This window comes from Rattus norvegicus, chromosome 7, assembly GCF_036323735.1.
Source record: "Rattus norvegicus strain BN/NHsdMcwi chromosome 7, GRCr8, whole genome shotgun sequence".
Classification (NCBI taxonomy): domain Eukaryota; kingdom Metazoa; phylum Chordata; class Mammalia; order Rodentia; family Muridae; genus Rattus; species Rattus norvegicus.
This window is the reverse complement of record NC_086025.1, coordinates 106548188-106573321: the sequence shown is the minus strand read 5'-3', so window position 1 is coordinate 106573321 and position 25134 is coordinate 106548188. Positions and strand designations below refer to the sequence as shown.

Below are 25134 nucleotides of genomic sequence, written 5' to 3'. Positions count from 1 at the left end.
GGCAGCACGCCTGTGACCCCAGCCTTCCTGTGTTGAGACAAAGCATGTGAACCAGCTGCAGCTCGTGGCTTAGGTACACGTAAAGGCACATACCTGGAGTATGTAGAACAGCAGCAGAAACGTGGAGAGAGACTGCCTCAACAAGGAAGACAAGATCTTCCTCCCGGAGGTTGGCTCTACATGTGTGTTCTGCCATGTTGCATGCCTGAGGGTTTTTCTGAATAGAATAAATAAACAAATCACAAAAATCCCCCTTACACTCACCAAAAGGCAGGGCACACCATAAAATATCCTGCAGCATCTAAACAGGTATTTTTAAAATGGCCATGGTCACCTGAAACACATTCTATATCACTAATTGTTAGGGGAACACAAAATAAACCCATAATTAGGTACCATTGTATACTCCCCAGAATGGCTAACATGAAGCGCTGACAGCATTAAATGTTGGTGAGGATGGGATTGAACTGGAATTTTTGGGCATTCGAATTTACCAGCAGCTCTCCTCAGAGCCTTTAAACACCTCCCCGAGAGCTTCCAGTTTCACTCCTGAATGCTTTGTTTTAGAGAACTATAATATGTATGTGTGTATGTATGTATGTATGTATGTATGTATGCATGCATGCATGTATGCATGTATGCATGTATATGAATGAATCATGCAAGAATTTATATAACAGCTGTACTTTGAATAATTGCAGTGTAGAAACTGAATTCCTGTCATCAGCTAATGAGTGAACCATCTTTGGGATCTAGTTCCTCAGGGAGATACTGCTCAGAAACAAAATGATCTTCCAGAACATGATGGCAGTCAAAGGTGTCTGTGCTCACAGCTCCAGGGATACCCTCTTTGTGGACAGAATGCTTTGGGCAGTAGCTGACCATGGTTTGAGGTGGGTGGGAGGAGATGGGCTGGGAATGAATTAGGGTCTCTCCCTACCACAGTTTTCCTCAGCGTTGGCTATGACACTCCCTCTACCTGGGTAAGACCTCAGTTTTAGGCAGATCAGGTTTACTAGTCACCTCAGAGGACGGTGTCTTTCTGCCTCAGTGTCTAGTCGGCTGCTGTCCCGAGATTTGGATAGTGTGAGAACTCAGCAATCTATCTTGCACATCTTTTGTCTCCCATCTCACCATCTCATGTAAGTTATCCCTTGATTTAAAAAAAATTAATGTTCACATGTATATGTATATATATATGTATATATATATGAATGAAACCATAGAGGGCACTTAATTTTTATGGGAGAGATTTGGAAAGATATCGTGGCAGGTAGGATGTTGCAGTGTTTAATCCTGGGCCAGCCCATGGAAGACCCTGGGAAGTGCAAGGCACTGATGACTGGCTCTGAGTTTTAAGATTGGCAGAAGTTCTGTTTTCCTTAGCCAGCACATCAGAATCAACATGCATTTCAGGTACTCAGCATTAGTGGTTTATTGAAGTGGCGTGCCACAGCACATTATGAATTCATTGCGTGCTCTTTGCTCACAAGTGAAAATTGTTCTGTCAGAGCCCTGCTGGGCTAGAGTTCTGCGCATCTCACTTTTTAAAGTCTGTCCCCTCTCAGCACACTTGGACTGCAGACGAGGCCAGAGTGGGTGTTGTATGTTTCTCTCCAGCGTGTATAACTTGCTGGTGACAGTTGAATCTAGGTTTCCTTACTTCAGAAACACTGCGGTCTTGTCAGCTAAATGACCACCAACATGTCAGAGTTTTCACGGAAAGTTCAGCCTGCTTTTATCGTAACAAGAAGCTGAACATGTCAAAAGTTCACCCTGGTGTTGGACCAGTTGTGCTGTGGAGCCCAGATGCAAATACATGTGGGCCACTTGTGTCCAGAATTGCCAGGATTTCCGTCCCTGTCATTTCTACAGTCTCAGTCTCTCTCTCTCTCTCTCTCTCTCTCTCTCTCTCTCTCTCTCTCTCTCTCTCTCTCTCTGTTCCCTCTCCTTCCCTTACCTAACCCTCTCTAGGGTGTACATAGGTCTCAGCTGACTTACATTTGGAAGATCAATTACCTCTGAGATTCACATTTTACACCAAACTGCCTGGTAATGTTCTTAGGGACTTGACTGTAATGGATTAGGCTACACTGCCCCGTCTAACAGCTGTGCTTCCCTCTCTCCCAAGGAGCAATTTCTTTCTAGGTGGTTACAGTAAATGATCCAATCTTAGACACCCCTATTTGGAGCAATGTAGAAAACACGCCCCTCAGAGCTGGGTGCAGGGAGTAATAGTCATTGTATGTGAACAGAAACTGTCCTTCTGGAGACACCTCTCAACTTGCCCTCTGTCATTTAAAAGGTTCCTGTTGCAGCTCAACTCTTAGGGGTCCCATGCCCACAGATATAGCATCAAGGCCATTTTATCAGGCCGAAGCTTCCCCACACTGCTGCATTCGTTAGGTTCATTTCAGACTGGGTCTGACTTTAGAATTTTAGCAATAGCACTTAGCAGTAAACCTATCTGCATTTCATCTCAAATGGTGACTCTTGACCTGAGGTCATGAGCAAAGCTGTCACCCTTCTTTAAGCTCTATATTTCTTTCATCTTGAAAAGATGATGGATTGCACTGATCTTGTATGGTCATGACATCACGCGTTTAAAAATTGCTTGTGAAGATCTATGGCATCTGGTGCCAGATTGATAAATGAACACTGGTGGTCCTTGTTTCTTGCATGCCACCTTCTTTGGGAACAGCCTCAGTCAGTAAGTAGATCCACTGTGCACAACTGGCCCTGGCCATAGCTTGTTTCCTGCCTTACTTAGCTGCTGGCCTGTCTTCCTACCTTAGTGTTGACTCCCTGAAGCCTCGTACCCTGACTAGCTGGTGTGTTGGCTTTACCAGCATAGGGTCTGCTATGATACAGGCACCACTACTCAGTCGAATTGTTGATAAGTACTGTTGAGGTGACATGGACAGTGGATGATGTGGACAGAGAAAGGAAGAGCAGCCCAGTATGCACCAATGGGGAGAACCAGTACATGAAGCTGTCCATGTGGACAGTAGGAACAGAGGTTGCTTCTTCTGTGAATTTGGAGGAAGCTGTGTATCAGGGAGACCAGAGCCAGAGCCCAGGTCCCAAGGGCACACTGATAGGTAAGCTACAGAAGAACAGGACAGTTATTGTCCCTGCCATGTGCTTGAGTTACAAACTATTCTGTTCTGAATTGGTAAGATGGTTCAGTGGGTTAGGGGCACTGGCAACCAAGACTGACAACATGAATTCAAACCCCTAGACCCACACAGGAGGAGAGAGGTAAGTACTGTGAGTTTTCCCCTGACCTCCACCAGGAGCATGTGTGCACCCACTCACACAAATCAGTGTAACCACATCCTCTACCCTGCTAAGGGAGGAGGCATTTCTTTCACTGTTTGTGACTATACGATGACCTATTCACTAAGGAGTCTGTCCAAGGCATGAGAGCCCAGGGACATCAACAGTGGCATTTGGAAAGGTTGAAGGGATGGTGCAGGAAGTGACAATACTAGCCATGCAAGCAGAAGGACCCGAGTTTGCATTCCCCAGACCTCACACAGACAATAGGCAGGCAGAGACGGGGATCTCAGAAGCCAGCTTGCTAGTAAGACTCGACTAACTGAACCTTGGCAGCAAATCCGGGGTTTGAATGAGAGACCCTGCCTCAAAGAAAATAAGGTAGAAAATTATCTAGGAATATTCCTGATATCAAGGTTGGACTTCTAGAGGCCCCTATACATATGTATGTTACCTGCACATAGGTGCAAACACATATTGAACATTTACACGTTGAACATACCTCACCCCCAACATGCATAGCAAAAGAGGAAAAAAGTAGAAATCAGAGGTGCCATCACTCATGTTCACTCCCAGCCCTGCCATTGGGGTGAGTTGTGGACTCTCCTGCAGTGTTCGTTGGGAAGGTTAACATAGAAAGCTAAATGCCAAGTACCGAAGGCAGAGCTAGGCACGAGGCAGGGGTACAGTCACAGGAGTCAGCACTGTCTAACCCTCTTGTTCTTAGTCTCTGACCACGTATCCCAGGCTGTTCTTTCTTTTTGTTTTCTCCGCTTAAGTAAATCTCCAGGACCCCTGGCATGTGACGAGGACAGAGTATGGTAGCTCTCAACCTGGGGATCAAACGACCTTCTCATGGGGGGATGCATGACAGATATCACCTTCAGATCTGATATTTACGATTCATGAGGTAGCAACAAAATCATTTTAACAGCTCCCCACCACACGAGGGACTGTGTAAGAGAGTTGCAGCATTAGGAAGGTTGAGAACCACTGACATAGGAGATGACTACACATTGTAGGACATCTTGATTCTGTGAAGGGGGAGAGGTGGAAACCTAGACCTTGACTTGTTTTCTTCCTTGGACAGGCTACTGACCTGCTCTGAGCCTGGCTTGTTCTTAACCGAAAGTAGTGGGGCTATTCCTTATAAAGAGAGATGCGTCTCCCCTTCTTCTGAAACTGTTCAGACTTATTACCCAAGTCCATGCCTATGGGAGGTGTGATGAGCAAAACCCATTCCTGTTGCCGTGTCTCCCACAGAGACGCAGACCTTTGCCTCTCTATGTGGTGCTTGTCACTGCTATAAAAGTTAGAAATAAGACTCTGCTTGTGTGCCAGTTAATTATCCGTGGGATCCACATTGACTGCGTTTCTACATCGGACACTTGAGTCCCTGTATTTACATAGAAACTGCATGCTTTTCCCATCTCTTCTCTGCTTAGAACTACTTGACTTTCCCTGCTGGCTGGCTGTGTCGAGAAGGCTTGTGTATAAGTCTGAGTACAATGGGGCAGGGGAAGAGCAGTGTGCTTGAAACAGAACTCTGAAGAGTGTGGGCTTTTATTGTGCACTAGACTTTCCTCTGTGGTTCATCCCCGAGAGTGTGAGAATACAACTTCCCCACCTCATTAGAAACATCCATTTTTACGAAAGAATGAACAGTTTGAAGGCTGTGTGACATCTCACTGGCTTTACAACTCTAACATAATTAACTGGAGGGAAGGCTTAAAATTCTTTGTTTATTGAGATTTTGCCTTTCTGCCATGTGCCCTCTTGTTCATAATTTTATCACATTTAAATTAAAAAAAAAAAGAACTTAAGAATGTGGGTGCGGTGTTTGGGGAGTATGCTTAGGGAGTTCAGAAGAGGGCGTCAGGCCCCCTGTAGCTGGAGTTATAGAGGTATGAGTTGCCCTGTGCAGGTGATAGGAATTGAACTTAAGTCCTCTGTAAGAACAGAATGTGTTCTTAACCATAAAGCCATCTCTCCAGCCCCATATTTTAAATTTTCTATTAATTTTTTTATTGCCAGGAATTTTTGAGTGCTAAATATTTTAAAGGTGATTCATTTAAAAAAAAAGATTTATATGTGTATGAGTGCATAGCTGCATGTATGTATGTATACCAGTAACATGTATGCCTGCTACCTAAGGAGGTCAGAAGAGGCTCTTGGACCCTTGGAACTGGAATTACAGACAGTTGTGAGCCACCGTCTGGGTGCTCTGGAAGAGCAGCGAGTGCTCCTAACCACCAAATCATCTCTCCAGCTTCATAATTTTTCATATTTTGATACAAGCATTTGAGTTTTTAAAAAGGCTTTTCTTTTTATTTACGTATTTGTGTCTGTACGGAGGTATGGGTATGTAAGTGCACAAGGAGACTAGAGATCGGGTTACCTCATGAAGACGCTCGTACCTAGGGACTTCTGTAAAGTCAGTTTCTCAAGTGGGGCTTGTAAATAGATTCCTTCTGCTTGCACCTGCTTTGGAGAGCGCACTGAACCGTGTTCTGAAGTGTTGGTTCCAGTTCTGTTTTCTGGAGAAAATTTCAAAATATTATTCTTTCTTTATGTATTTTAAAAAAAATTGTTAGAATTTATCAGGAAAGAATCCTGACCTGGAGATTTTTGTCAGAGGATTTTAAAAGAGAATTTATTCGATTAATTTAAGGGGTTGAGGACTTTTCAGATCACTTACCTTTTCTTGGGTCGATTTTGGCAGTCCATGCCCTGTATCCTCTGGGTTGTTACACTGGTGGGATTGGAACTCTGTGATGTCTCCACCCCACCCTCCCAGTGGCTTTGGTCCTCTTTGATTGTGTCATTTTTCACTCTTTTTATTTTTCCTTTAAAGTTTATCGTAAGATCACAGACTGGGAAGGGGTCTTGAGCAGCCCTACATCTGACAAAAGGCAAATATCCAAAATTTATAAGAAACTCAAGAAGTTAGACACCAAACAACCCAAATAACCTGATTTAAAATGGGTGCAGAGCTCCACAGAGAATTCTCAACAGAGTAAATGTCCAAGAAACACTAAAGACATGAGTCCTTAGTCACCAGGGAAATGCAAATCAAAACAACCCTGAGATTCCACCTCACACCAGTCGCTCAGGTGACAACAGATGCTGGTGAGGATGTGGAGTAAGGGAACACTCCTCCATTGCTGGTAGGAGTGAAAACTTGTGCAAACGCTTTCAATTTGTCAGTGTCTCAGAAAACTGGGAATAGTGCTACCTCAAGATCCAGCTATACCACTCCTGGGCATCAGATACCCCAAAGATGGTGCACTATACCATAAAGATACTTGCTCAACTCACAGCTTTATTCATAATAGCCAGAAACTGGAAATAATCTGAATGTCCCTCAACTGAAGAATGGATAAAGAAAACGCAGTACATCTACACACAAATGGAATACTAATCAGCTATTGAAAACAAAGACATCATGAATTTTGCAGGCAAATGGATAGAACCTGAGAATATTATCTTGAGTGAGGTAACCCAGTCCCCAAAGGACATGCATGACGGGAGTCTAGCATGGTTGTACTCTGAGAGAATCAGGTTGTTTTAATCAGTGAGGTTTTTCCATCTTCTTGTCTTTCTCTTCTTTGTTCCATGCTTCTGCTTCCTGTGAGTTTCGTCCTTATTTCCTGAGATGAGAGCTGGTTGCTCCATACCTTCCCGTTCCCCTATACAACCCTTTAGTTCTGCAAGTCTCTCCCTCTATGTCCCGAATCAGCAGTGACTTGGGATTTTATTAATTGCAAACCTGGTACCTTGTTAGTACTGTTTGAAGTGTGTCATTCCATTTCCTCGAATTTGTAATGCCCCATTGATCATTCTGCTACCGATTACTGGATTAATCCTGCTTCACTTGAGAACAGACTCTGTGTTCTGTCAGTGTGCACTCGTGCGCGTGCTCTATAGGTGCGAGGTGGGGTTTCATTAGGTGTCGAACAAACACCAGTTGTTAGCATCTCCTATGTCCTGTTGATTTTGTGTCTCCTCATTCTGTACATTTCCAAGAAGATCCTATTAGTGTCTTTGACTCTAATTATGCCTGTGTCCATTTATCCTCATGGAGCTAAGTGCCCAGGCATTAACACTGATTGTCTATTCTTGGTAGATTCAGGCTTTCTCCATTAAGCAATGTTCCTCTTTATCACCGCTGACTGTCCCTGCTCCGAAGTGGACTCCGCTTGCTTCTGCCTGTAACTGTCATAGATCTTAGTTAAGTTCTCTTTCACTGGGCACTTGACATTTTTGTTACTCTTCCCTTTTCCTTCTTCCCATGCCAAGTTCCCTGCTAATGTTCCTGCCCTTTCTTCTGAAGGTCTTTGTGGAAGGCCTCTTTCAGACTTCCAGCCTTCCCCAACTCTCCACTCCCGAAGGACTTTTTTCCCCCATTCTCAGATATAAACTTCTGGCTAAAGTCCCTAAGCCCCTCAATCAGTTGTACAATGTCCTACTTCCTCTGCCCTTCACAGTTTCTGATGACAGAGCTTCGGATCTCTTACACCCGCTCCCTTTGTCTCTTGCCTGTTTGCCCCATCAGCACTCTACCTTTTGCCTTTTCTCTCTGCAGAGTATGCCATTTCTAGGTAAAGAATTCTTAGCATCTGTATGGTGTTGGGTGTGTTGAGCTCCCAGGGATCATTTAACAACATTGTCATCAAGCCTGGGACGTTTTGGTTTTTGCTCATTGTAAATGGAGTTCAGGCATTGGTAAATGTGAGCAGAGCATGCAAGGATTCTAGCGAGGAGGTTGGCATGCCTTCTGAAGGTCTCTCAGTTCCAAGTGTTTTTTTCTACACCTCTTCTTTCCTTGTCCTCATGGTTACGGCAGTGAGGTAAGACGGGGTGGGTTCCCCAGCTCACTTTGCTGCTCAGATGATTCTTTTGGCTCATCCTCACGCCTTCCAGTCTGTCTGTCGAATATCCTCTTCCTTTGGGGTATGTCCTTCCATAAGATACTCATCTTGAGGTGCCCCACAGTTTCGCCCTTCACTCAGAGTTCATATTTTCTGGTGCTAAGTTATTTTTCAGGATCTTCTGAGTATTTGCATCTGATGCTGTGAGATCTGGCGTCTTGTCTGGATCCTAAGAAAAATGTTGGCATTTCTGTTTCAGTAGGTACTCTCGGTGCCTTTTGGTTTTTGATGTGGTACCAAGGACCAGCTGACCACTTCAGAGCATTTGTGGCAGTTTTTGGTTCTTCCCTTGTTTGTGACACACTAGAATTGAGGACTGTAATCATGGTCACTTGGACTGATTCCGTATGTCTCTCTTTGGTGAAGCCTGAGGGTCACACGTAACTGTCAGATTGTACTCTTAATCTCTGTCCCATTCCAAATCTTCCTCCTGTGTCTCTACTAAGGTAGCCATGATTTTCCAATCTGTCTCCTGTGTGACCAATTGGCCAGAAGAGCAGAAAGGAGTTTGGATGTGATGGGTAGGTGTCATCACTGTGGCTCATGGGACCTAGGCTTCTGGGTCAGAGAGTGATGTGCACCTACGCAGCCCGGTGCTGTGACAGCTCTGTGCTGCCCACATGGTTGCACTGGAAAAGAACAGCAGGAAGGACAGATGTGGTCCTCTCCTCTCTGGCCAAGCTACCCTCCTTCTGCTGTCCCTGGCATACACCTGTGAGATCTCAGAACAATCCTGGGAACACTCATTGGAGCCCTTTGAGGAAGGAAGTGCAACTCACTCTCGGGTCAGCACTTTGTCTTGTCTTCTCAGTTTCCGAGCTCTTTGAGTCTTGGGCTCCGTCTACTGTATCTGTGACTTTTAGGGAGAGGTTCAGTTACAGACAGCAGGAGAGGCCAAGTAGCCTGTGCTTGCTTCATCCTTTTCTACACTGGCACTCATCCCTCCCTCCAAACAATCCACACCACTCATCTGCTTCAAACTCTCAAAATAGCTTCCTGTCATGCTTAGAATAAAATCAATATTTTCTTATGACCTTTCCTCCGTCATTAATCTTCTGCCAATCTCATCTCCCCTTGTTCTGTTCTGTGATCACACTGCACCTCAGGATTTTTGCATTAATTGCACATTCTCTTTGGGAGGGAGGCTCTCCTCTAAGACCTTCATAGAATTGCTTCCTTGTCATCAAAGTCCCAAATCAAACATCGTTTCTTCAGGGAGACCTTCCTTTGCCATCAAATCTATGACGTGATTTTTTTTTTAAACCCCTGTTGATGTTTCCAGGAGATGCACTTAATTTCTCAAAACTATTCGTATTATAGGAGACTCATGCCCTGCTGAATTTCATAGCCTACTTTTTACACCAGCTGTTGCCATAGCAACCAGATTTATGTAGGTATAACCAGAGAGTACCTTGCCTCAGCAGTGCTCAGCTTCCCTTGCTTTCTGGAACATTCCACATGCCTTGCCAAGGCTGCAGGACTGGATGACCCTAGGTACCCACTGCATAGCAGTTTAACTCAGAGAAGGATAAGTCCTGCACCTCCAGGGGAAAGCTTGTCCAGTGAGGCCAAGATTTGGTGGGGGAATGAATCATCCTGTCTGTCTGTGAGTCAGGAGCTCATATATGAAGGAAAGTCCCTGGGCGGGGGGGGGGGGGGTGTCCCAGAAAGACCCAGGAAATATAGTCCCAGCTCCATAAGTAGCCTTTGGTATGGCCCTGCCTCTTTGCAACACTCTTTCCACAGTCTGCCTTTCTTCTTGCCTCTCTTCCCTGGGTCCCAGCGTCCTACAAGCTCTTTCCTTAGGCTCTGCCTTCCAGAGAAGTCCCAAGGCTCAGACAGCATGCTAAGCGACTTTCAAATACTTATGCTAAAACATTTTAAGGGAAGCAAAGTTAGATGAAGGGAACAGAACTCCACTCTTAACATTTTGCTTAATTGTGTTTATATTAAATTTAAACTTCAAGACAGAAAGCTATACTGTGAAAACTCTATATTCGGTTTTACCACCAATAGAGACTAAATTAACATTTACTAACAGTATAGAGTTTTTTTTTAAAAGTCTTTAAAAGTTCCCAAACACCTATAGTCCTATAGTGTGTGTGTGTGTGTGTGTGTGTGTGTGTGTGTGTGTTTGTATTTGTGATTTTCTGCCATTAACTTTCCTGATGTCATTAGTACAGGATTTATTTATGTGTCTTAGTTACTTAGACATCATGACCAAGGCAACTTTTAGAAGAGTTTATTTGCGGCTTACAGTTTCAGAGGCTTAGAGTCCATGACCATCGTGATGGGGCAGCATGGCACTGGAGCAGTAGTGACAAGCTCAACCTGAGTGAGCTAACTGGGAATGGTATGGGCTTTTGAAACCACCCTCAGTGGCACACCTCCTCCAACAAGGCCACACCTCCTAAACCTTCCCAAATAGCTCTTCCAACTGGGGACCAATAGAGTCGATGGGGACCATTCTCATTTAGTCCACCACATCTGGACATGTAGGCTGTTTTTCAAGCTCATATCCATCTCTGCACAGGTTTTAATCCCCCAGTCATTCTATTCTGTCTTCTGTCTTTTTGGTTTGCACCTAGTTAATAATGAGTATGCCTTTTGAGCATGCCTTTGTAGGAGCCCTCTGAGTTAATACATATTGACATGAAATAGTTTGGTTCAAGCGTGTTTATATATAGCTTGAGAAGTTTTTTTTTTTTTAAGAAGTTGTACCAATTTATTTACACCCTACTTTTTACTGATCTTGGCCAAAACTTGGTCCTGTAATACTTTTAAGTGTTTCCATTAAGTTGAGTGGGAAATCGTGTCTGATGGTTTGATTTCTTCGTCTGGCTGCCCTCTTGATTGAGTGTCTGTTTACTGCCCATTGGATTTCCTCCAGTTTTGGCTGTCGCTTCCCACCTTTTGCTTGATTTCTTACTGAGTCATTTCTTATTGATTTATGGGAATTCTCCACAAAATCACAATTCTGATTCCCTGTCAGTTTAATATACTGCAAATACCTTTCCACAAGTTGTTTGTCTTAGCTTTTTAATGGTTTCCATTTATACCAAAGTCCGTAACTTTAACACAGCCAAATATGATGTCTTTTATATTTTACATGTCGTAACTCATTTGTAAAATATCTCAATTTTCATAAGCTGTTTCTTTGTTTATTTTTTTCTGATTTTTAAATAACTTTTAGGTAGTGTTTTCTGGATAGTTGCAAACATCTGTTGGCCACAGGCAAGTCATTGGTGACAGAACAGAGAAACACTCACCCCAAGTCTAGCTTATTGAATGGTGTTACATAGAGAAACACCAGTGACCCAAGAACAGACCCAAAATCCTATTCTAGCATGGGTGACCACTCATGGAAGCTGTGTCCCTAGAGTTGCCCACACAGCTTGCTGACAGGAGAGTTTTACCTCTCGGGAATTGATTACTGATTTACAGCCTTGGGGAGAAGCCTTGGGAGTTGTGTAGCAGTCTGAGCGTCCTAAGTTGGATTGGTCCCTGTCCTCCCTGTAGGAGTACCTGAATGGATGTTTGGATTCTGAAGAAACAGCCACATCACACTTAGTATTACTTTTAAGCCCTTGGTCTCCTGTCCTTATAACTGTGTCACGTGGCTCAGGGCATTCTTCACAGAAAACAACATCTTTCAGTTGGACCTCCAGTTCCCCACTTGTGGACATGCTCTGGACCGTCTTCCACCATTTATGCTCTGGAAGATTTCCTGACATCTAGCAAGCTAGCTCTTTCCAGCATCCTCCTTTTTATTGTTTTGTATGTTCTTGGCACTTTTTTTTTAACATACAAAACTAAAATGGCACACCAGATTTTACTAAAACTTTATTGTCCCCTTTTTATTAAAGTGCATTGAATCCATAGAGACGTGGAGAGTTGTGACTTCTTTTAAAATATGGTGCTTATCTTTAAGCATGAAGTATCTCTTTATTCATTTGACTTCTTTACTAATTGTTCCACAAAGCTTAAATGGTTTATGTAAATGTCTCACACCCATTTATTACCTTTGTTCCTACATGCCTTCTGGGCTGCATTGCATTTACAAACCCACATCCTTAACTATTTTTCCTTGAAATGGTAACACTAATATTAGGCTTTATTCTGCAACCTTCTTTAATCTGTAGCTTTTAACTTCATGGGAAATATTGTTTTAATTTTTAATCCCCTCTTCCTGGACATTTTCTTCAATTCAAATGCAAGAAAGCAGAGACCCTACCTTTCTTCCTCACTCCCCTTTCTCAACTGTGTGCATATGATATTAGCTGACATTCAGGGGAGACTCCTAAGTCTCCTAGAAGAGCCAATGGATGCGAATGGAATGGATGCTGTCTGGCAGGTGGAGTTTTCTTAGCCATTTCCCCACCTTGGCCACAGACCCAAATCTACTACTTTCTGTGCAAGTTTATCTGTCTTCAAAGGCTTGCTCTGACTTCGGTTCTTCTTAGGCTTCCCTTCTCTTCAGAAAGGCAAATCCAGAGAAGCAAATGAAACCCCCAAAATTGAACAAGAATGAAAAGTAAACTGTGTATTCCAACCGCTCAGAAAGAAAAATCAGCCCCAGCAATGTGGAGGACAGGAGTAAATGATATTACTGTGGGTATGGAATGCCACCAGAGTCTGGGAGGGGAGTTCATTTATGAGTAGCAGATAGAAAACAAAGATCCACCAATATAACATCACATCAACAGGAGCAATAGAAACACCAGCCCAGCCGCTACACAGACAATGAGTGCAGCATCCATTGTGTCTGCGCCCCGTTTTTATGCAGCCTTCTGGGTAGTGTGATCTGCAAGCAAGAATAGCCTCAATGTTCTAGGCTTTAAAAACTGCTCCCCCCTAATGTTTTATGAGTCTCTGTATTTGGTGAAAGATTTTGCTGTGATTAATGATTTCATGAAGTTATGGCAAAGGGGGGCCAGGTCTTTATCCTAGAGTCTCTTTTGCCTAGGAGTCAAAGAAGAGTCTGCTTATAGGCATTCCTCTACTGTCAGCACCCCTAGGGAAGACACCCTTGCCCCAAAGCTCCAGCACCAATAATGTAAGGACATCTCCTAAAGACCTCTGACACTGTATTGGCACCATCTGTACCAGAGGTGGTCACACCATGCCTCTGCCTCCCTTCCTTGAGAGGCCGAGTGTTCACACATGCTCTCTGACACTCCCTGGCCACTAGGCAGTGCCTGCTTGTGTGTATGTGTGAACCCTAGATGCATCCTCACAGCCCCCTCTGTCTATGATTCCTTCTCTCAAAGGAGCAGAGGACAGGTGTGATCAAGGGAGCCTACCAACTGTGGAGGCAAAACTCAAGCTTGGAGTCTGGAGACTCGGCCACCACGCTAGCCCGGCTAGCTAGCCTCCTGTCCCCTGCACCTCCCTCCCACAAGTGTCAGGACACAAAGGCAAAGTCCTGCAACTCTCTCTCTTCCTTTGGCTTGGCTTTGCAAATAACCAACAGAGTCCTCCCTGATGCTTGGGGATGCACTAGAGAAGTCAGACGTCTCCTAGGACCTCATGTTTTGATTTCACCCAGAGCGAGAGATGATCCCTAGAGCAACTCTTTGTCTCTGTATCTCTCCCTTACTTGTAAGGCAAACAATTCATCCTGTTTTTCCAAGACAGGCACAGCTGCCCTCTTACTCTGCTCTTGCAGTGGCCATGGCTGTCCCCTTTAGATGAGCCAACAGGTATCGATTTCCTGTCATGTGCTCACTGTGACACCTGGTATTTGGGAGGCTGTATTAGTTTTAGGCAACCACTTGACTGTAATGGAAACTGGACTATAGTGACCAACACAAATGAAGCACAGGCTATTGGTACTTTTAAAATATTTCAGCCATGTAGCTGATAAGTCTACAGAGAGGAGGCCATGGGGGTTGGACACTGCTGCTCTAGGAGATGCCTGGTTTTCCAGCTCCTTCTCGCCTCAGTTCTATCCTCTAGAGCCTATGGTTTTATTCTCATCTCTGAATGGTTGCTGAACTTCAAGGCTTCCTGCTCATCCCAAGGAGGAAGGAAAGGAAGCTAGAGAGACTGATGGCAGGAAGCCTCCTCATCCTGGCTCTGTTATTTGGGGTCTGAGAAGCTCATTGGTTGAGATGCTGACATTGAGAGTCAGCTCTTGACCTGCTATAAGAAACCTTTGGAAGTTGAGCATTTTACCCCCTATTCTGCAGGAAGCAAAGGGAGCGGAGGCCTCATATGCCTGGTGAATTACCTAGCTTACATTATCTGCCACAGCTCTGAAGAGGAATAATTTGGAGTCTCTGAGTATGAAGCTTATAGAGAAGTCAACACCAACACATGGAGCCCAGATCTTCATGTTCTATCACCTAGTCCATTTGCTCAGTCTTGGGTAGCTGAAGACTTCCTCATTTGGGCATAGCCTTTATTGAGTGACACTCTATGCAATGCATTTCATATTAAGGACCAACTGTTCAGCATTTGCTGAAGCTTGGAGAATTGAGGTACTTCCCAAGGTCATTCAGTCCATAAAGGGTGTGGCCAAGTTCTTAGCACGTGTCCAGAGGCTCTGGCATTGTTATAAGCCATACCTCTGCACATCTTCTAATAGTGGGAAGTCCCTGGAGAGAAGGAAATGGCAAAGTTGCTTCTCTTTGCTACTGGAGCATTCTGAATTTCCCTCTATCTTTCTGCACAGCACCCGGCAGTGCCACTTGCTCCTCGATGTCTTCAACTCCACAGAGCACGAGCTGACAGTCTGCGCCAGAAACAACTCTGAACTTGTCCTACATGCCAGTGAGTGCCAGCGGTAAGTGTCCTTCAGAGGCAGGGGTAAGGCCAGGACCCAGGCGAGCAGAGCTTGGTAAGGTGCTCTCTGCTGGGCCTCTCCCCACACCAAGAGGCCCTTCCTTCCAGTCCAGCAGATGAGATGGTATTTTTATTTTTTTTTAATGCAATGCATTAAAGGATGCAATGCATTAAAGGATGCATGAGGCCCCCGGGTTTAAGAACAACCAACCAGCAGGCCTGAGTCTTAGATCTAAGCTTTCCCCATGTTTGCTCTCGATTCTTTTATCTATCCCTGTCTCTGTCTTATTTTAAAGAATAAACTTTTCCCCCTAAATAGCTGACACTGGTATTATTAGTCAGCGGGGAAATGCAAATGCGAAAATCACAGGGAGAAGCCACCGTACATTCATGAGAAGCAGGGAGATGAAAAGACACAGAGGGAGCCCACAGGAGGACACAAAGTGCCTGGAACTCTCACGCTGGCATGAGAGAAAATACTGCAGACGCTGGGGACAAAGTCACAGCACTTCCTTATAATGCCAAACACACACTTGCCCTGCTGTTCCAACCTTAGTTATCACTGTCCACCGCCCCCCACATACCCATGCTGAAACTTCCTAGTCCAGAAGCCAAAAAGATGAACTCCGGGTTCAGCAAGAGACTTGGGCTCCTGTAGGGTGGAGGGTGATTGAAGAAAGCACCCAGCGTCAACCCTGAGCTGCCACATACACATGCCACCCTGACATGTGCACCCACACACATATGAACATTCACACACACTTGCCACATGCATACATACGCAAATCAATAACTCAACAAATAAACAAATGAAGGGGCTGGAAAGACGGCTCATAGGGTAAAACACTTGCCGTGCAAGTACAGGGATCTTTATGAGTTTGGATCCCCAGAGTCCACATAAAGGGCAGGCATGATGGCGCACACTTTCAGTCCCAGGGCTGGTGGGAGTGCGGAGGGGTAGAGACAAGATCGTCACTGGGATTCACCAGCCAGTCTGATTCAAAACAGAAAGGTCCCAAGTTTAGGGAGAGACCCTGTCTCAGTGACAGAGGTAGAGAGCCACAAGGGAAGACACCTGAAGTTGACTTCTGTCCTTCCATGTCCATGCTCAGACAAGTGTTCCCATTTATATAAATGTGTGCACATGAGTGTGCACACAAATAAAAACATAGTTTTAAAAATTAAAACACAGTCACCAAAGAGTTATATAGGGATGTTCCTGAGCACCACCTCCCTCCATCAAACAACACAAAACAGAGCACAACAGGGTTCTGATATCCCCCACAGAAGAACGGATAAACTGTTGATAGAGTTTTTCTGCAAGGGGAACTCTGAGACTAGAGGGGCAGACAGTGATGGGCCAAACTTAAACTATGCTCACTTTAAGCTTAATGATTGAAAAACTCTCAAGAAGAAGTGTTAGGATAAGTTTAAGCCATAGAAAGAAGAGTTAAGCAATATCCACACCACCACCACCACCTCCTCCCCTCCCCTCCCCTCCCCTCCCCTCCCCTCCCCTCCCCTCCCCTCCTCTCTTCTCCTCTCCTCTCTCTTTTCTCTTCCTCCTCAGGATAACTCTTTGAAAGTGATAGTGCCATTCATGCCTGCACTTCCCTGCTGTTTCTCTTCTCTTCTCTTCTCTTCTCTTCTCTTCTCTTCTCTTCTCTTCTCTTCTCTTCTCTTCTCTTCTCTTCTCTTCTCTTCTCTTCTCTTCTCTCTCTCTCTCTCTCTCTCTCTCTCTCTCTCTCTCTCTCTCTCTCTGTGTATGTGTATGTGTATCTATAACCAAATGTTATTTTGAGAGTCTTTTAAAAAAATCCTATAAGTTCTTCCCTATCATATGTGTCCTTTTGAAACTTAAAATAAGCATTGTACTTTGGAGCTAAATATAAATCCAGTTCTTTCATTTTGACTGCTATTAATATTTCATTGTGTAAATATGCCATCGTCTTCATTTCTATGCTAATTCCTCACTGTGCAATGGCTTCCAGCACATTCATATTTAATGTGACTGTTAATGACACATATGAATATATGTTAGGCCCTAAAGCCCCCTGGCAGGGCAGATGGGAACCTGGAGACCCAAGACTTGGGGCCATTTCTGACCTTGTGAGAGAGTAGCCTGTCTTTCCCTGGATGGGACTTGGCACCTGAATGTGCTGGGGCCTTTGCAGGCTTCAGGGAGGAGGGCAAGCTCTTTCTAAAAGCGTGGTTGCTAGCTACTGCTGTCCCCGATAATTACGTGTGTGTGTGTGTGTGTGTGTGTGTGTGTGTGTGTGTGTGTGTGTGTTTTGGGAGGGATGTCTGCCATCTGTCCTGTCTCTTGGTCTACATGTTTTTATGTAGCCCATGATCCAAGAGATAAGCCTGGTCTTCTTATGATACCAGTATAAAACAAATTTAAAAAATTATAAATCGCTTAGCGTGTCCTGTGGTGAAGATTTGGATCACTCTTGGCAGCAAGGGCTGTGTGATGCTAATGACCCAAGTCGTAGATAATTGCAGTTTGGTTTTATGCTTCAGGCTTCTTTAAGAGGCTTTTCACTTAACTTCTCCTTTCTGAGTGCTAACTCATCCCTTACTTTATTCATTCACAAAAGAGTCATTCAGCAAATGTGACTGCTCTGAGGGTACTCTCCCGGCACCACCGTGGACTCAGGTGGAAGTCCGGCTTCAGAGCAGCTGCTAATCTCATGTCTGCTGAAAACCATATCCAAGCCTGTAGACGGCTTTCCTTTTTGCCTCATACAGAGGAGGAGGTGAAGGGGTCTTTCTTGAACCCCTTTTAAAAAGTCCACTGATACCACTCATGAGATCTCTACTCTCAGGACCTCCTCACCTCCCAAAACCCCCACTTCCTAGTTTCATCACTTGGGGGTAGATCAGTATATGAGTTTGGGAGGCTGTGCACATCTAGTCGAAGCAGAGCATGTCACAGGAGCAGGTGTTATCGAGGGCCAGAGGGCAGGGGTTGAAGGGACAGCCTAGGCTACAGAACAAGTATGAGACGGAAGTATGCCACACATTCCAGTGGGGGTGGTGGTGTGGTGGTGTAAAACACTTGTTCATAAATTGAGGGTTCTGGTGTTTAAAACTTAGGAACACCACTCTGTCTCTGCTGCTGAGAGAGCTTCCTAGTCTTATGGTGAAGGGAGGGCATTGTGTTGAATGGCTGTTCTGAGTACTGTCCCACCTCCCTAACCAGAACTGCAGGCTGTGTTAACATCTGTGTTTATCCCACCATGGCATCATCCCAACCTTCACTCCGTGTTCAAACCCTGATAAATGTTTTTCTCAGTCAAATATCCTATCTTGCTGCATACAAGTTCTGTCTCCACGTGCCAAGGTTCTATAGTCTATGTTGCAGTCCATCAGGTGGGCTTTTCCCTGTGTGTAGGAGTCTTGCTTAGAGTGTCAGGCATTGACTGGATCTATGCCTGGACTACTGACAGGTGGCATGAGCTGCACACAGTAGGTCAGGCTACATCCTATAGCACCGGGCACCTTTCACTGCTTAGCTTTAAGAGATAACCAGACACAAATTTCTCCCTATGAAGAATTACATCATCTTTCTTAAAAAATTATAGCATTGCCAGCAGCAAATATGCTATAAAATTAAGATCTGATAATTATTATGGAGGGTTTTTTTTTGCTTAATTATCAGACCATTAAAATTAAATTTCACAATAACCTGCTTTAATGCATAAGTATCTTTATAATGTATGGAAATAGATGTTATTTCATCATATGCTTCAGGATCTGGGGCTTTGTCCCACTCTCCCTCCATCCTCAGTCTTGCCAGCATCACACACAGATCCTAGGCTATGTAGAATCCCACAGGCTGTTACAGCACCTGGACACTTCACCCTGCGGCTGTCTATGCTGTGACCTCTAGGCAGTTCTGTCTTTTGGGGTTATGCTGGGGTTGCAGAGAGCTTTTTACCCCAGCCTAGAACAGCCCAGAACTTTTATATCTGCCTCCTCTTTCCCTCTTGGTTCTTATAACATTCCAGAGAACCCCAGGAGTCATCAAAGCCATACTTAACAGCACAGGGCCCATTCTCCTGCAAGGTCTCATTGGATGTCATCTAGAGTATTGGGCCTTTTTTTCAACCCGTTGGCTCCGAATTTCCTTCTTCAGTGTTTCAGAGCTATGGGTAATGTATTTTTATTTTATTTTCTACATTCTTAATTTTTCAATTTGAATGGAGAACAGGACAGTTCTCCAGAGAGGAAATTTCTAGAAATAAGAGGGGACAGCAGGTACCAGCTCAGCCTTTGAGCCGATACAGAGCCGGAGGCTGTTTTTTATAGTGAGTCTTTGCAGAGGGCTATTATCTGAGCCCCTGAGCAATATTTTCCCCTGCCACCCCAGGCTGCTTTCCTGGTAACTGGCAGCTGAGAGTTTTGCTGACAGTAGCCCAGATTCCTCTGGAGAGAGTAGGAACTCCTAAGATTGAGGGTGGAAATATCAAAAGTTCAGCCTGGACACATAGTGAAATTGGGAGGCCTGGGTCTTGGAAGGAAGTCATGGCTATTTGCTGACTCTGGTGACAGGGCAAATTGTTTCCTCCTTTCTAAGCAGACAAAAATAAGATAGCATGACTGAAGTTCTATGCCCTGCAGACCTTTGCAACCTAGAAGTCCTGACTCTGATATTTCCCTCGTGGGCTTTTTCTTCTTTGTGCTTCTTGTTGGCTTCTCCCACAGGGTCATGTGTGAAGTCTCCCATTCACATGTAGGAGGTGGGACGGAGGCTCATGTATAGATGCCCATGTCTTCTCAGTGGCTCATCACCATGAGAAGTGAGTGCTGCCTGGGCCGGTATGTGTTCTCAGCCCTGCCTGTCATAAGTAACGTAATCACTTGGGAAAGAAAGTTCCCCTGCCATGTTGAGGTCCCAAGATAGTTTCATAAAGTACTCATGACAATCTATGCCACCCCCTGATTGTTTTGGCTAGTCAACCTAATCCTTGTCACATGCCCAGCAGCAGCACATGCACCCAATGTGATTCGTGGCAGGGGCTCAGAAAGTGGGAGCTAATGAGGTTAATTTTCAGAACCCCTTTTCGAGGCCGCCTGAGCAGCGGGCAGCCTGAGCCCATTGTAATTGGTAAAGGGTCCATGGGAAGACCATAGGATTAAGCTTTTGCTTCACTCAGTAGACATTATTGGGTCCTCATCTTCCTGGCTTCTTCTTGCCCCCTTATATTGGGGCCAAAAGTTATTTCCTCACCTGCTGGGAATGAGAAACCACAGAGGTTGCTTAACAAAGAAAGGGATTTAAAGCCCAGACCTGTGAGCCCAGTCAGCAGGCCATGCTGGAGTGTCCAGATTCGGTAGGAATGGTTCAGAGTGAAGAGTCAAGCGAGGGTCTGGGGAGACAGAGGAACACAGGAAGGATCCTGTCTGGGGATGAGGCACACGTGATTGTTGCACCTACAGGAATCACACACAGACTTAGTGTCCCCTAGGAGCCAAGGGAAGCCCCATATTTCAGCCCCTCCTTCTAGCTCCTAGCTGTCCAGTCTCTGCCTGGCCCCTAAGGTGCTTGGCACGTGTGGAACTAGCTCAGTTTTGCCGAATTCTGGTCTTTCTCAATGGTTTGCCCTCCTCTCTGCCTCCCAGACCCTTATCCTCATCCCATGCGTGATGTGTAAGCCAATCCCAACTTGGCAGGTGCTCTTCAAGGGAAGCTGGTGGCATTTTTCCTGCAGGAAACTTAGAAGAGAGGACAAATGTGGCCTCGGTGTGGTTTCATCTTTGTTGTTTGCATCCTGGGCTCATTCCTGGGCTGTGCAAACCTATTCTAGGAGCCACAGTACTTCAGCAGGTCTGGAAGCCAGGGCTCATCCCTCCCTTCCCAGGGATTGGAATATCTCTGACTGCTACCAAGCCCAGACTGAGATCTCTCAGTGAAACACACCCTCAACTCAGGGCCATCAAATGCTTTTGCCTATTGATCAGGAAAGACCCTTGCTTATCTTGTTGTGGTGGTTGTTAAAGTACTCCCTCAATTAATTGGGACTGTGTGTGACTTCAGGTTCCCCTGGACTATCCTGCCTTTCTGACAGTCGGCTCCTCAAGCATCCAGTGGGGAGTAACATGCTGGATGCACCTGTCTCGGGGCCAGGTATCTACCCTGCAAGTGTCAAGGGAAAGAGAGTTGCTATTCACCACACTGTATTGACACATGAGCCATCATCATGTATCCTAATCCTTAAAAGCTCTAGCATGCAGACATAGAAGTCGCTCAATTGGTAGAATGCTTCATAGCAAGCCCGGGGTTCTGGGTTCAATCCCCAGCACACCATGAACCAGGAGTGGTGCCAGACAGCTCAGAAGCTAGAGTTAGGTAGATTAGAAGCTGAAAGCTATTTTTAGCTACATGTTGAGTTTGAGGCCAGTCTGAGATATCCGAGGCCCCGCCTCAAGAGTAAAATAAAAGCCACAACAGAACCATCTTCAGAAATGTATACAAGCTGCCTATCTCGAACCCCTGTATGCTTGTCACCTGCCTCTGCGAGGACCATGCTCAGCATGTTTTTGTTTCTGTTGCTCTGGCTTCCCTACATCATGTTTTATCCGTGAACATTTTTATATGTAACTAAAATAGGAACAGGTACAGTGTCATGCTTTCAAACGAACATTTCCTCATTATCATTAAATAATACATCGTCACTTGAAATTTCCAGTTGTCTCATGACATCTCTTAAATCAAAACCCAAGAAACGGACATATCTCAAGTCAATTTTTAACCTGCATATTTCCTGTTTGTCTCTTTTTGAGTTTTTCACCAAGGAAACCAGTCCCATGGCTGGGAGCTTTGGCAGTTGTGGCCCTCGGTGATATTAAGCCTGTTCCTCAGGAATTTCTCTTTTCCCTGTTCCTTCCTAAGGTAGTAGCAGCCTTCAGGAGCTCAGTCAGAGTCAGTGCTCTTTTCTTAGGCCTTCTATGACTGCTGGAAGGTGTCAGCACACCAGCTATGTCTGTTTCGGTTCTGTCTTCACATGGCTTTCTTCTGTGGGACTCTAGGGACTTGAGTTGTACTGAGTCACAGCCCAATCCAAGGTGTGTGCTTTCACAGTTTGTGTCCTGAGTAAGTTACAAGGCCAGCATCCCTTCTTTTGTCTTGTTCAGCTGCTTTACCTGGGGCTTGTGTGGTTTGGAGGAAGGGACACTTCTGTTTACACTGGTGCATTTGCTGGTTTACAGCCCAGAGCCTATGCACCCTGCAGTCCAGGGGCACCCTCTGAGAATGGAGTCTGCATGTTCTCCGGCGCCATTTGCTCCAGTGAAAAGTCTGAGCAGAGCCGTGAGAAAGCGCTATGCTGCTCAGAACAGCTCCCTCCTGTGTGGAGCTGTGGGCTCAGCTCGCCTTAGAGCTGCACGGATGGGAGTGTCACGTGGAGCTGGGCATTTCCCCCCCACCTTGCAGAGTGCTCTTCAGTGCAGGAATGGGTCTTGGATCCTGTAGTGTACTGGAGCAGGAAGAGGTGGGGAGATACTCATGGGAGAGTGGGAGTGGCCTGAACCTGCACATGCTAGAAGTAGTCAAGGGCTCGCCTGTGTTCACAGAAGCCAGCCTCTTCCTGGTTCTCGGGGGAGTTCACCTCATGGAAGACATGCTGCGGTCTGTCAGCCAACTGTTTATAGCCCAGAAAAAAATGTCTGTGCGCTTCCTTCACCTGTGGCTTATACAACATTTTTTTTCACATAATGAAATACTTCACAGTTGCAAACTGGCCAGGAAGTTGGATAACAAGGCAGTGTCACAGAGCAAAGTGCTTGCCTGTCCAAACCGCTGGTGACAGAACCAAAGCGAAATGAGACCGGTGTAATGGAGTCATTTAATTTCCGTTAGTTCCAAAAGTCTCCGAGAAGTCATATTAACTCAGAAGACCTATTAGCCACTGGAGCCTGCCCAAGGTAGGTGCAGTAAAGCCAGCTGTGTGGAAGATGAGCTTATTTTGGCCTCCAAGGCTTGGTGCTCGGTGCCAGCATTGGAGAAGGCCCGCCCCACAACTTCCTGCACTGGGCACTCTCGGTATTCGGTATATACACATTTTACAGCTTGTGGGTGTAATCAAAAGCCTTCAGTTCCATGCAGCCTCCTCCAGTATCCTTTTCACATCATCCTTGCTGGCTCCTGAGGAAACTGAGGCTCAGTGAGGTGAAGGGCAGGTCCCACTGGCAGGCACCACAGGCCCACATTTACACATCAGTAGGTGTGGAAATACCTCATGCAGAGAACTCTGATGACATTCTCACTTGTGAATCAGGTTCCCACCAGGAGCCAGGTCCCGTGCTAGGGTATGCAGGTGTGGAGAATACCATGACTTTGAGCCAGGTATACCCACAGAGGAGTCTGGAAACTGGGCTTATGAGGAACACACAGGCCTTTGTATGTGGGAGTTGTCCTACTAGATTCCTTTGTGCCTTCCTGAACCGGCTCTGAGCACTTGAGTAGGCCTCAGGCCAGCCTGGGGGTGCTTCACAGCCCTCCACTCTGCTAGTAGCCATATTAGGCATGTGGTCTACACATGTGTCCAGAGGCAAGCAAGTATATTTACACACAGCACACATGCACATAAGCACCACAATGTCCTTCTTGCTGGCTCATGGTTTGTCCCAGTGCAATAGTACTGCTGATATTCTCTCTGCTTAAGAACTCGCAGAAGGATCAATGAGACCAGAGCTCCAGAGTGCTGGCTAAAGTCTTCTTCCCATTTTGTGTGTACGCTTGTTTCAGACCTCCCTGACTGTCCCGCGCTACGTCTCGCCAGCAGGAACGACGCGGCACACACAGGATCCTACTACAGAAAAGCTTTAATGCGTCTTGAGAGGGAGAGCATAAGCTTACAATGCGGAGACGGAGAGTGAGGAATAACCGTCCCTTATATAGGAAACTATCCTCGCCTAGGACGTGTCACTCTCTGACTGGTCGCTGCCAATTATGCCAGATGACGTACCAAAACGTACGTGTCCCTTTGAGTAGGGACGTTACCAGGCGCCTGCGTATTGCCCTTTTTACTAGGTGCGTTCTGCCGGATGCCGGTGCCATCTTGTAATGGAGTTTGTGAGGACAGCTCCTCACATATGTGAGGACAGCTCCTCGGACAGCTCCTCACATCTCTGTGAGGACAGCTCCTCGGACAGCTCCTCACACCTGACAACAGCTGATACCTGTCAAGTGGGAGTGAGGAAGCATGCACCTTCCAGAGCTGGTGGGGCAGATGTCCTGAATCTAACACAGGGTCCCAGTGGTGTTTGGGAGCTCATCCATAAGCAATGGTTACTTTCTGCCTTGGGTCACTTAGCGCATGCCCCTGTGTTGGCCATTCTGAGAAAGAGAAGGGGAAACCTGGCAGATGAGGTTGGTTTGGGGGTGTCTGCTCTAAGCATAGGTCAATGGGTGTCTATGCTATTCAGCAAAGGTCTGCCGAGTCCTGTTGTCGCTCCCAGGCCTTGTCCTGCTGGGTTTCAGGGTCACCCCTGCTCCAGGGAGAGCAGAGTTAGTGAGAAGACCCCATCCTGGGTGTGATTTAGGGTCTGTCAGGGCTCAGCAGCCACAGTGCGGTGAAATCAGCAGGTGGCTGTGTGGCAAAGGCAGCGGGTGTCTCGGCATCACATTTAAACAGAGTGTACACGAGAAAAGCCAGCACTACACGGTTCACTCCATCCCCTCCACTGTTTCTAGTTAGCGTTCCAGAGCACAAGAGAAGCACGAAGGAGCACAGCGACACAGCGTGAGACTGGGCTGGAGGGTGTGCTTTCTCTAGGGAGTTCCCTACCCAGACATGCCGACCTCCCTCAATCCTCAGTCCTCTGTGCCGTGTTCCTGTGGTGCTGTCCATGTGTCTCCTGCACAGGGCATATGTTACTATCAATGCTATGAGCATCCATGGCTCCTTGAGAACCTTCGATGGAAGGGACCCATCTTCCCCATCCTCACTCAGGTGTCTGACTGACCTTTGGGGCCACTTTTGATAGGGATTCCATCTCTTTTTTCCTCTGCCAGGAAGACTCAGAGAGCTCCTGACAACTCTAGCCTGGGTCTGCTAGTATAAACTCTTTAGGGTCCCCAGCTCACTCGTCTCCCTTTTGTGATGGATGTATTCATGGTGTTCAGGACACA

At 45.8% G+C, this 25134-nt stretch overlaps 1 protein-coding gene across 9 annotated transcripts in view; it reads left to right on the top strand.

Annotated features, from left to right (window-relative positions):
* Trappc9 (trafficking protein particle complex subunit 9) overlaps positions 1-25134 on the top strand; it is a 477026-nt gene that overhangs the window by 314043 nt on the left and 137849 nt on the right. For all 9 annotated transcript variants that reach the window (XM_063263588.1, XM_063263579.1, NM_001034156.2 and 6 more), the window contains one exon: positions 14887-14997. In XM_063263588.1, the coding sequence (XP_063119658.1) occupies positions 14887-14997 (111 nt within the window). The remainder of the gene's footprint in view (positions 1-14886; positions 14998-25134) is intronic.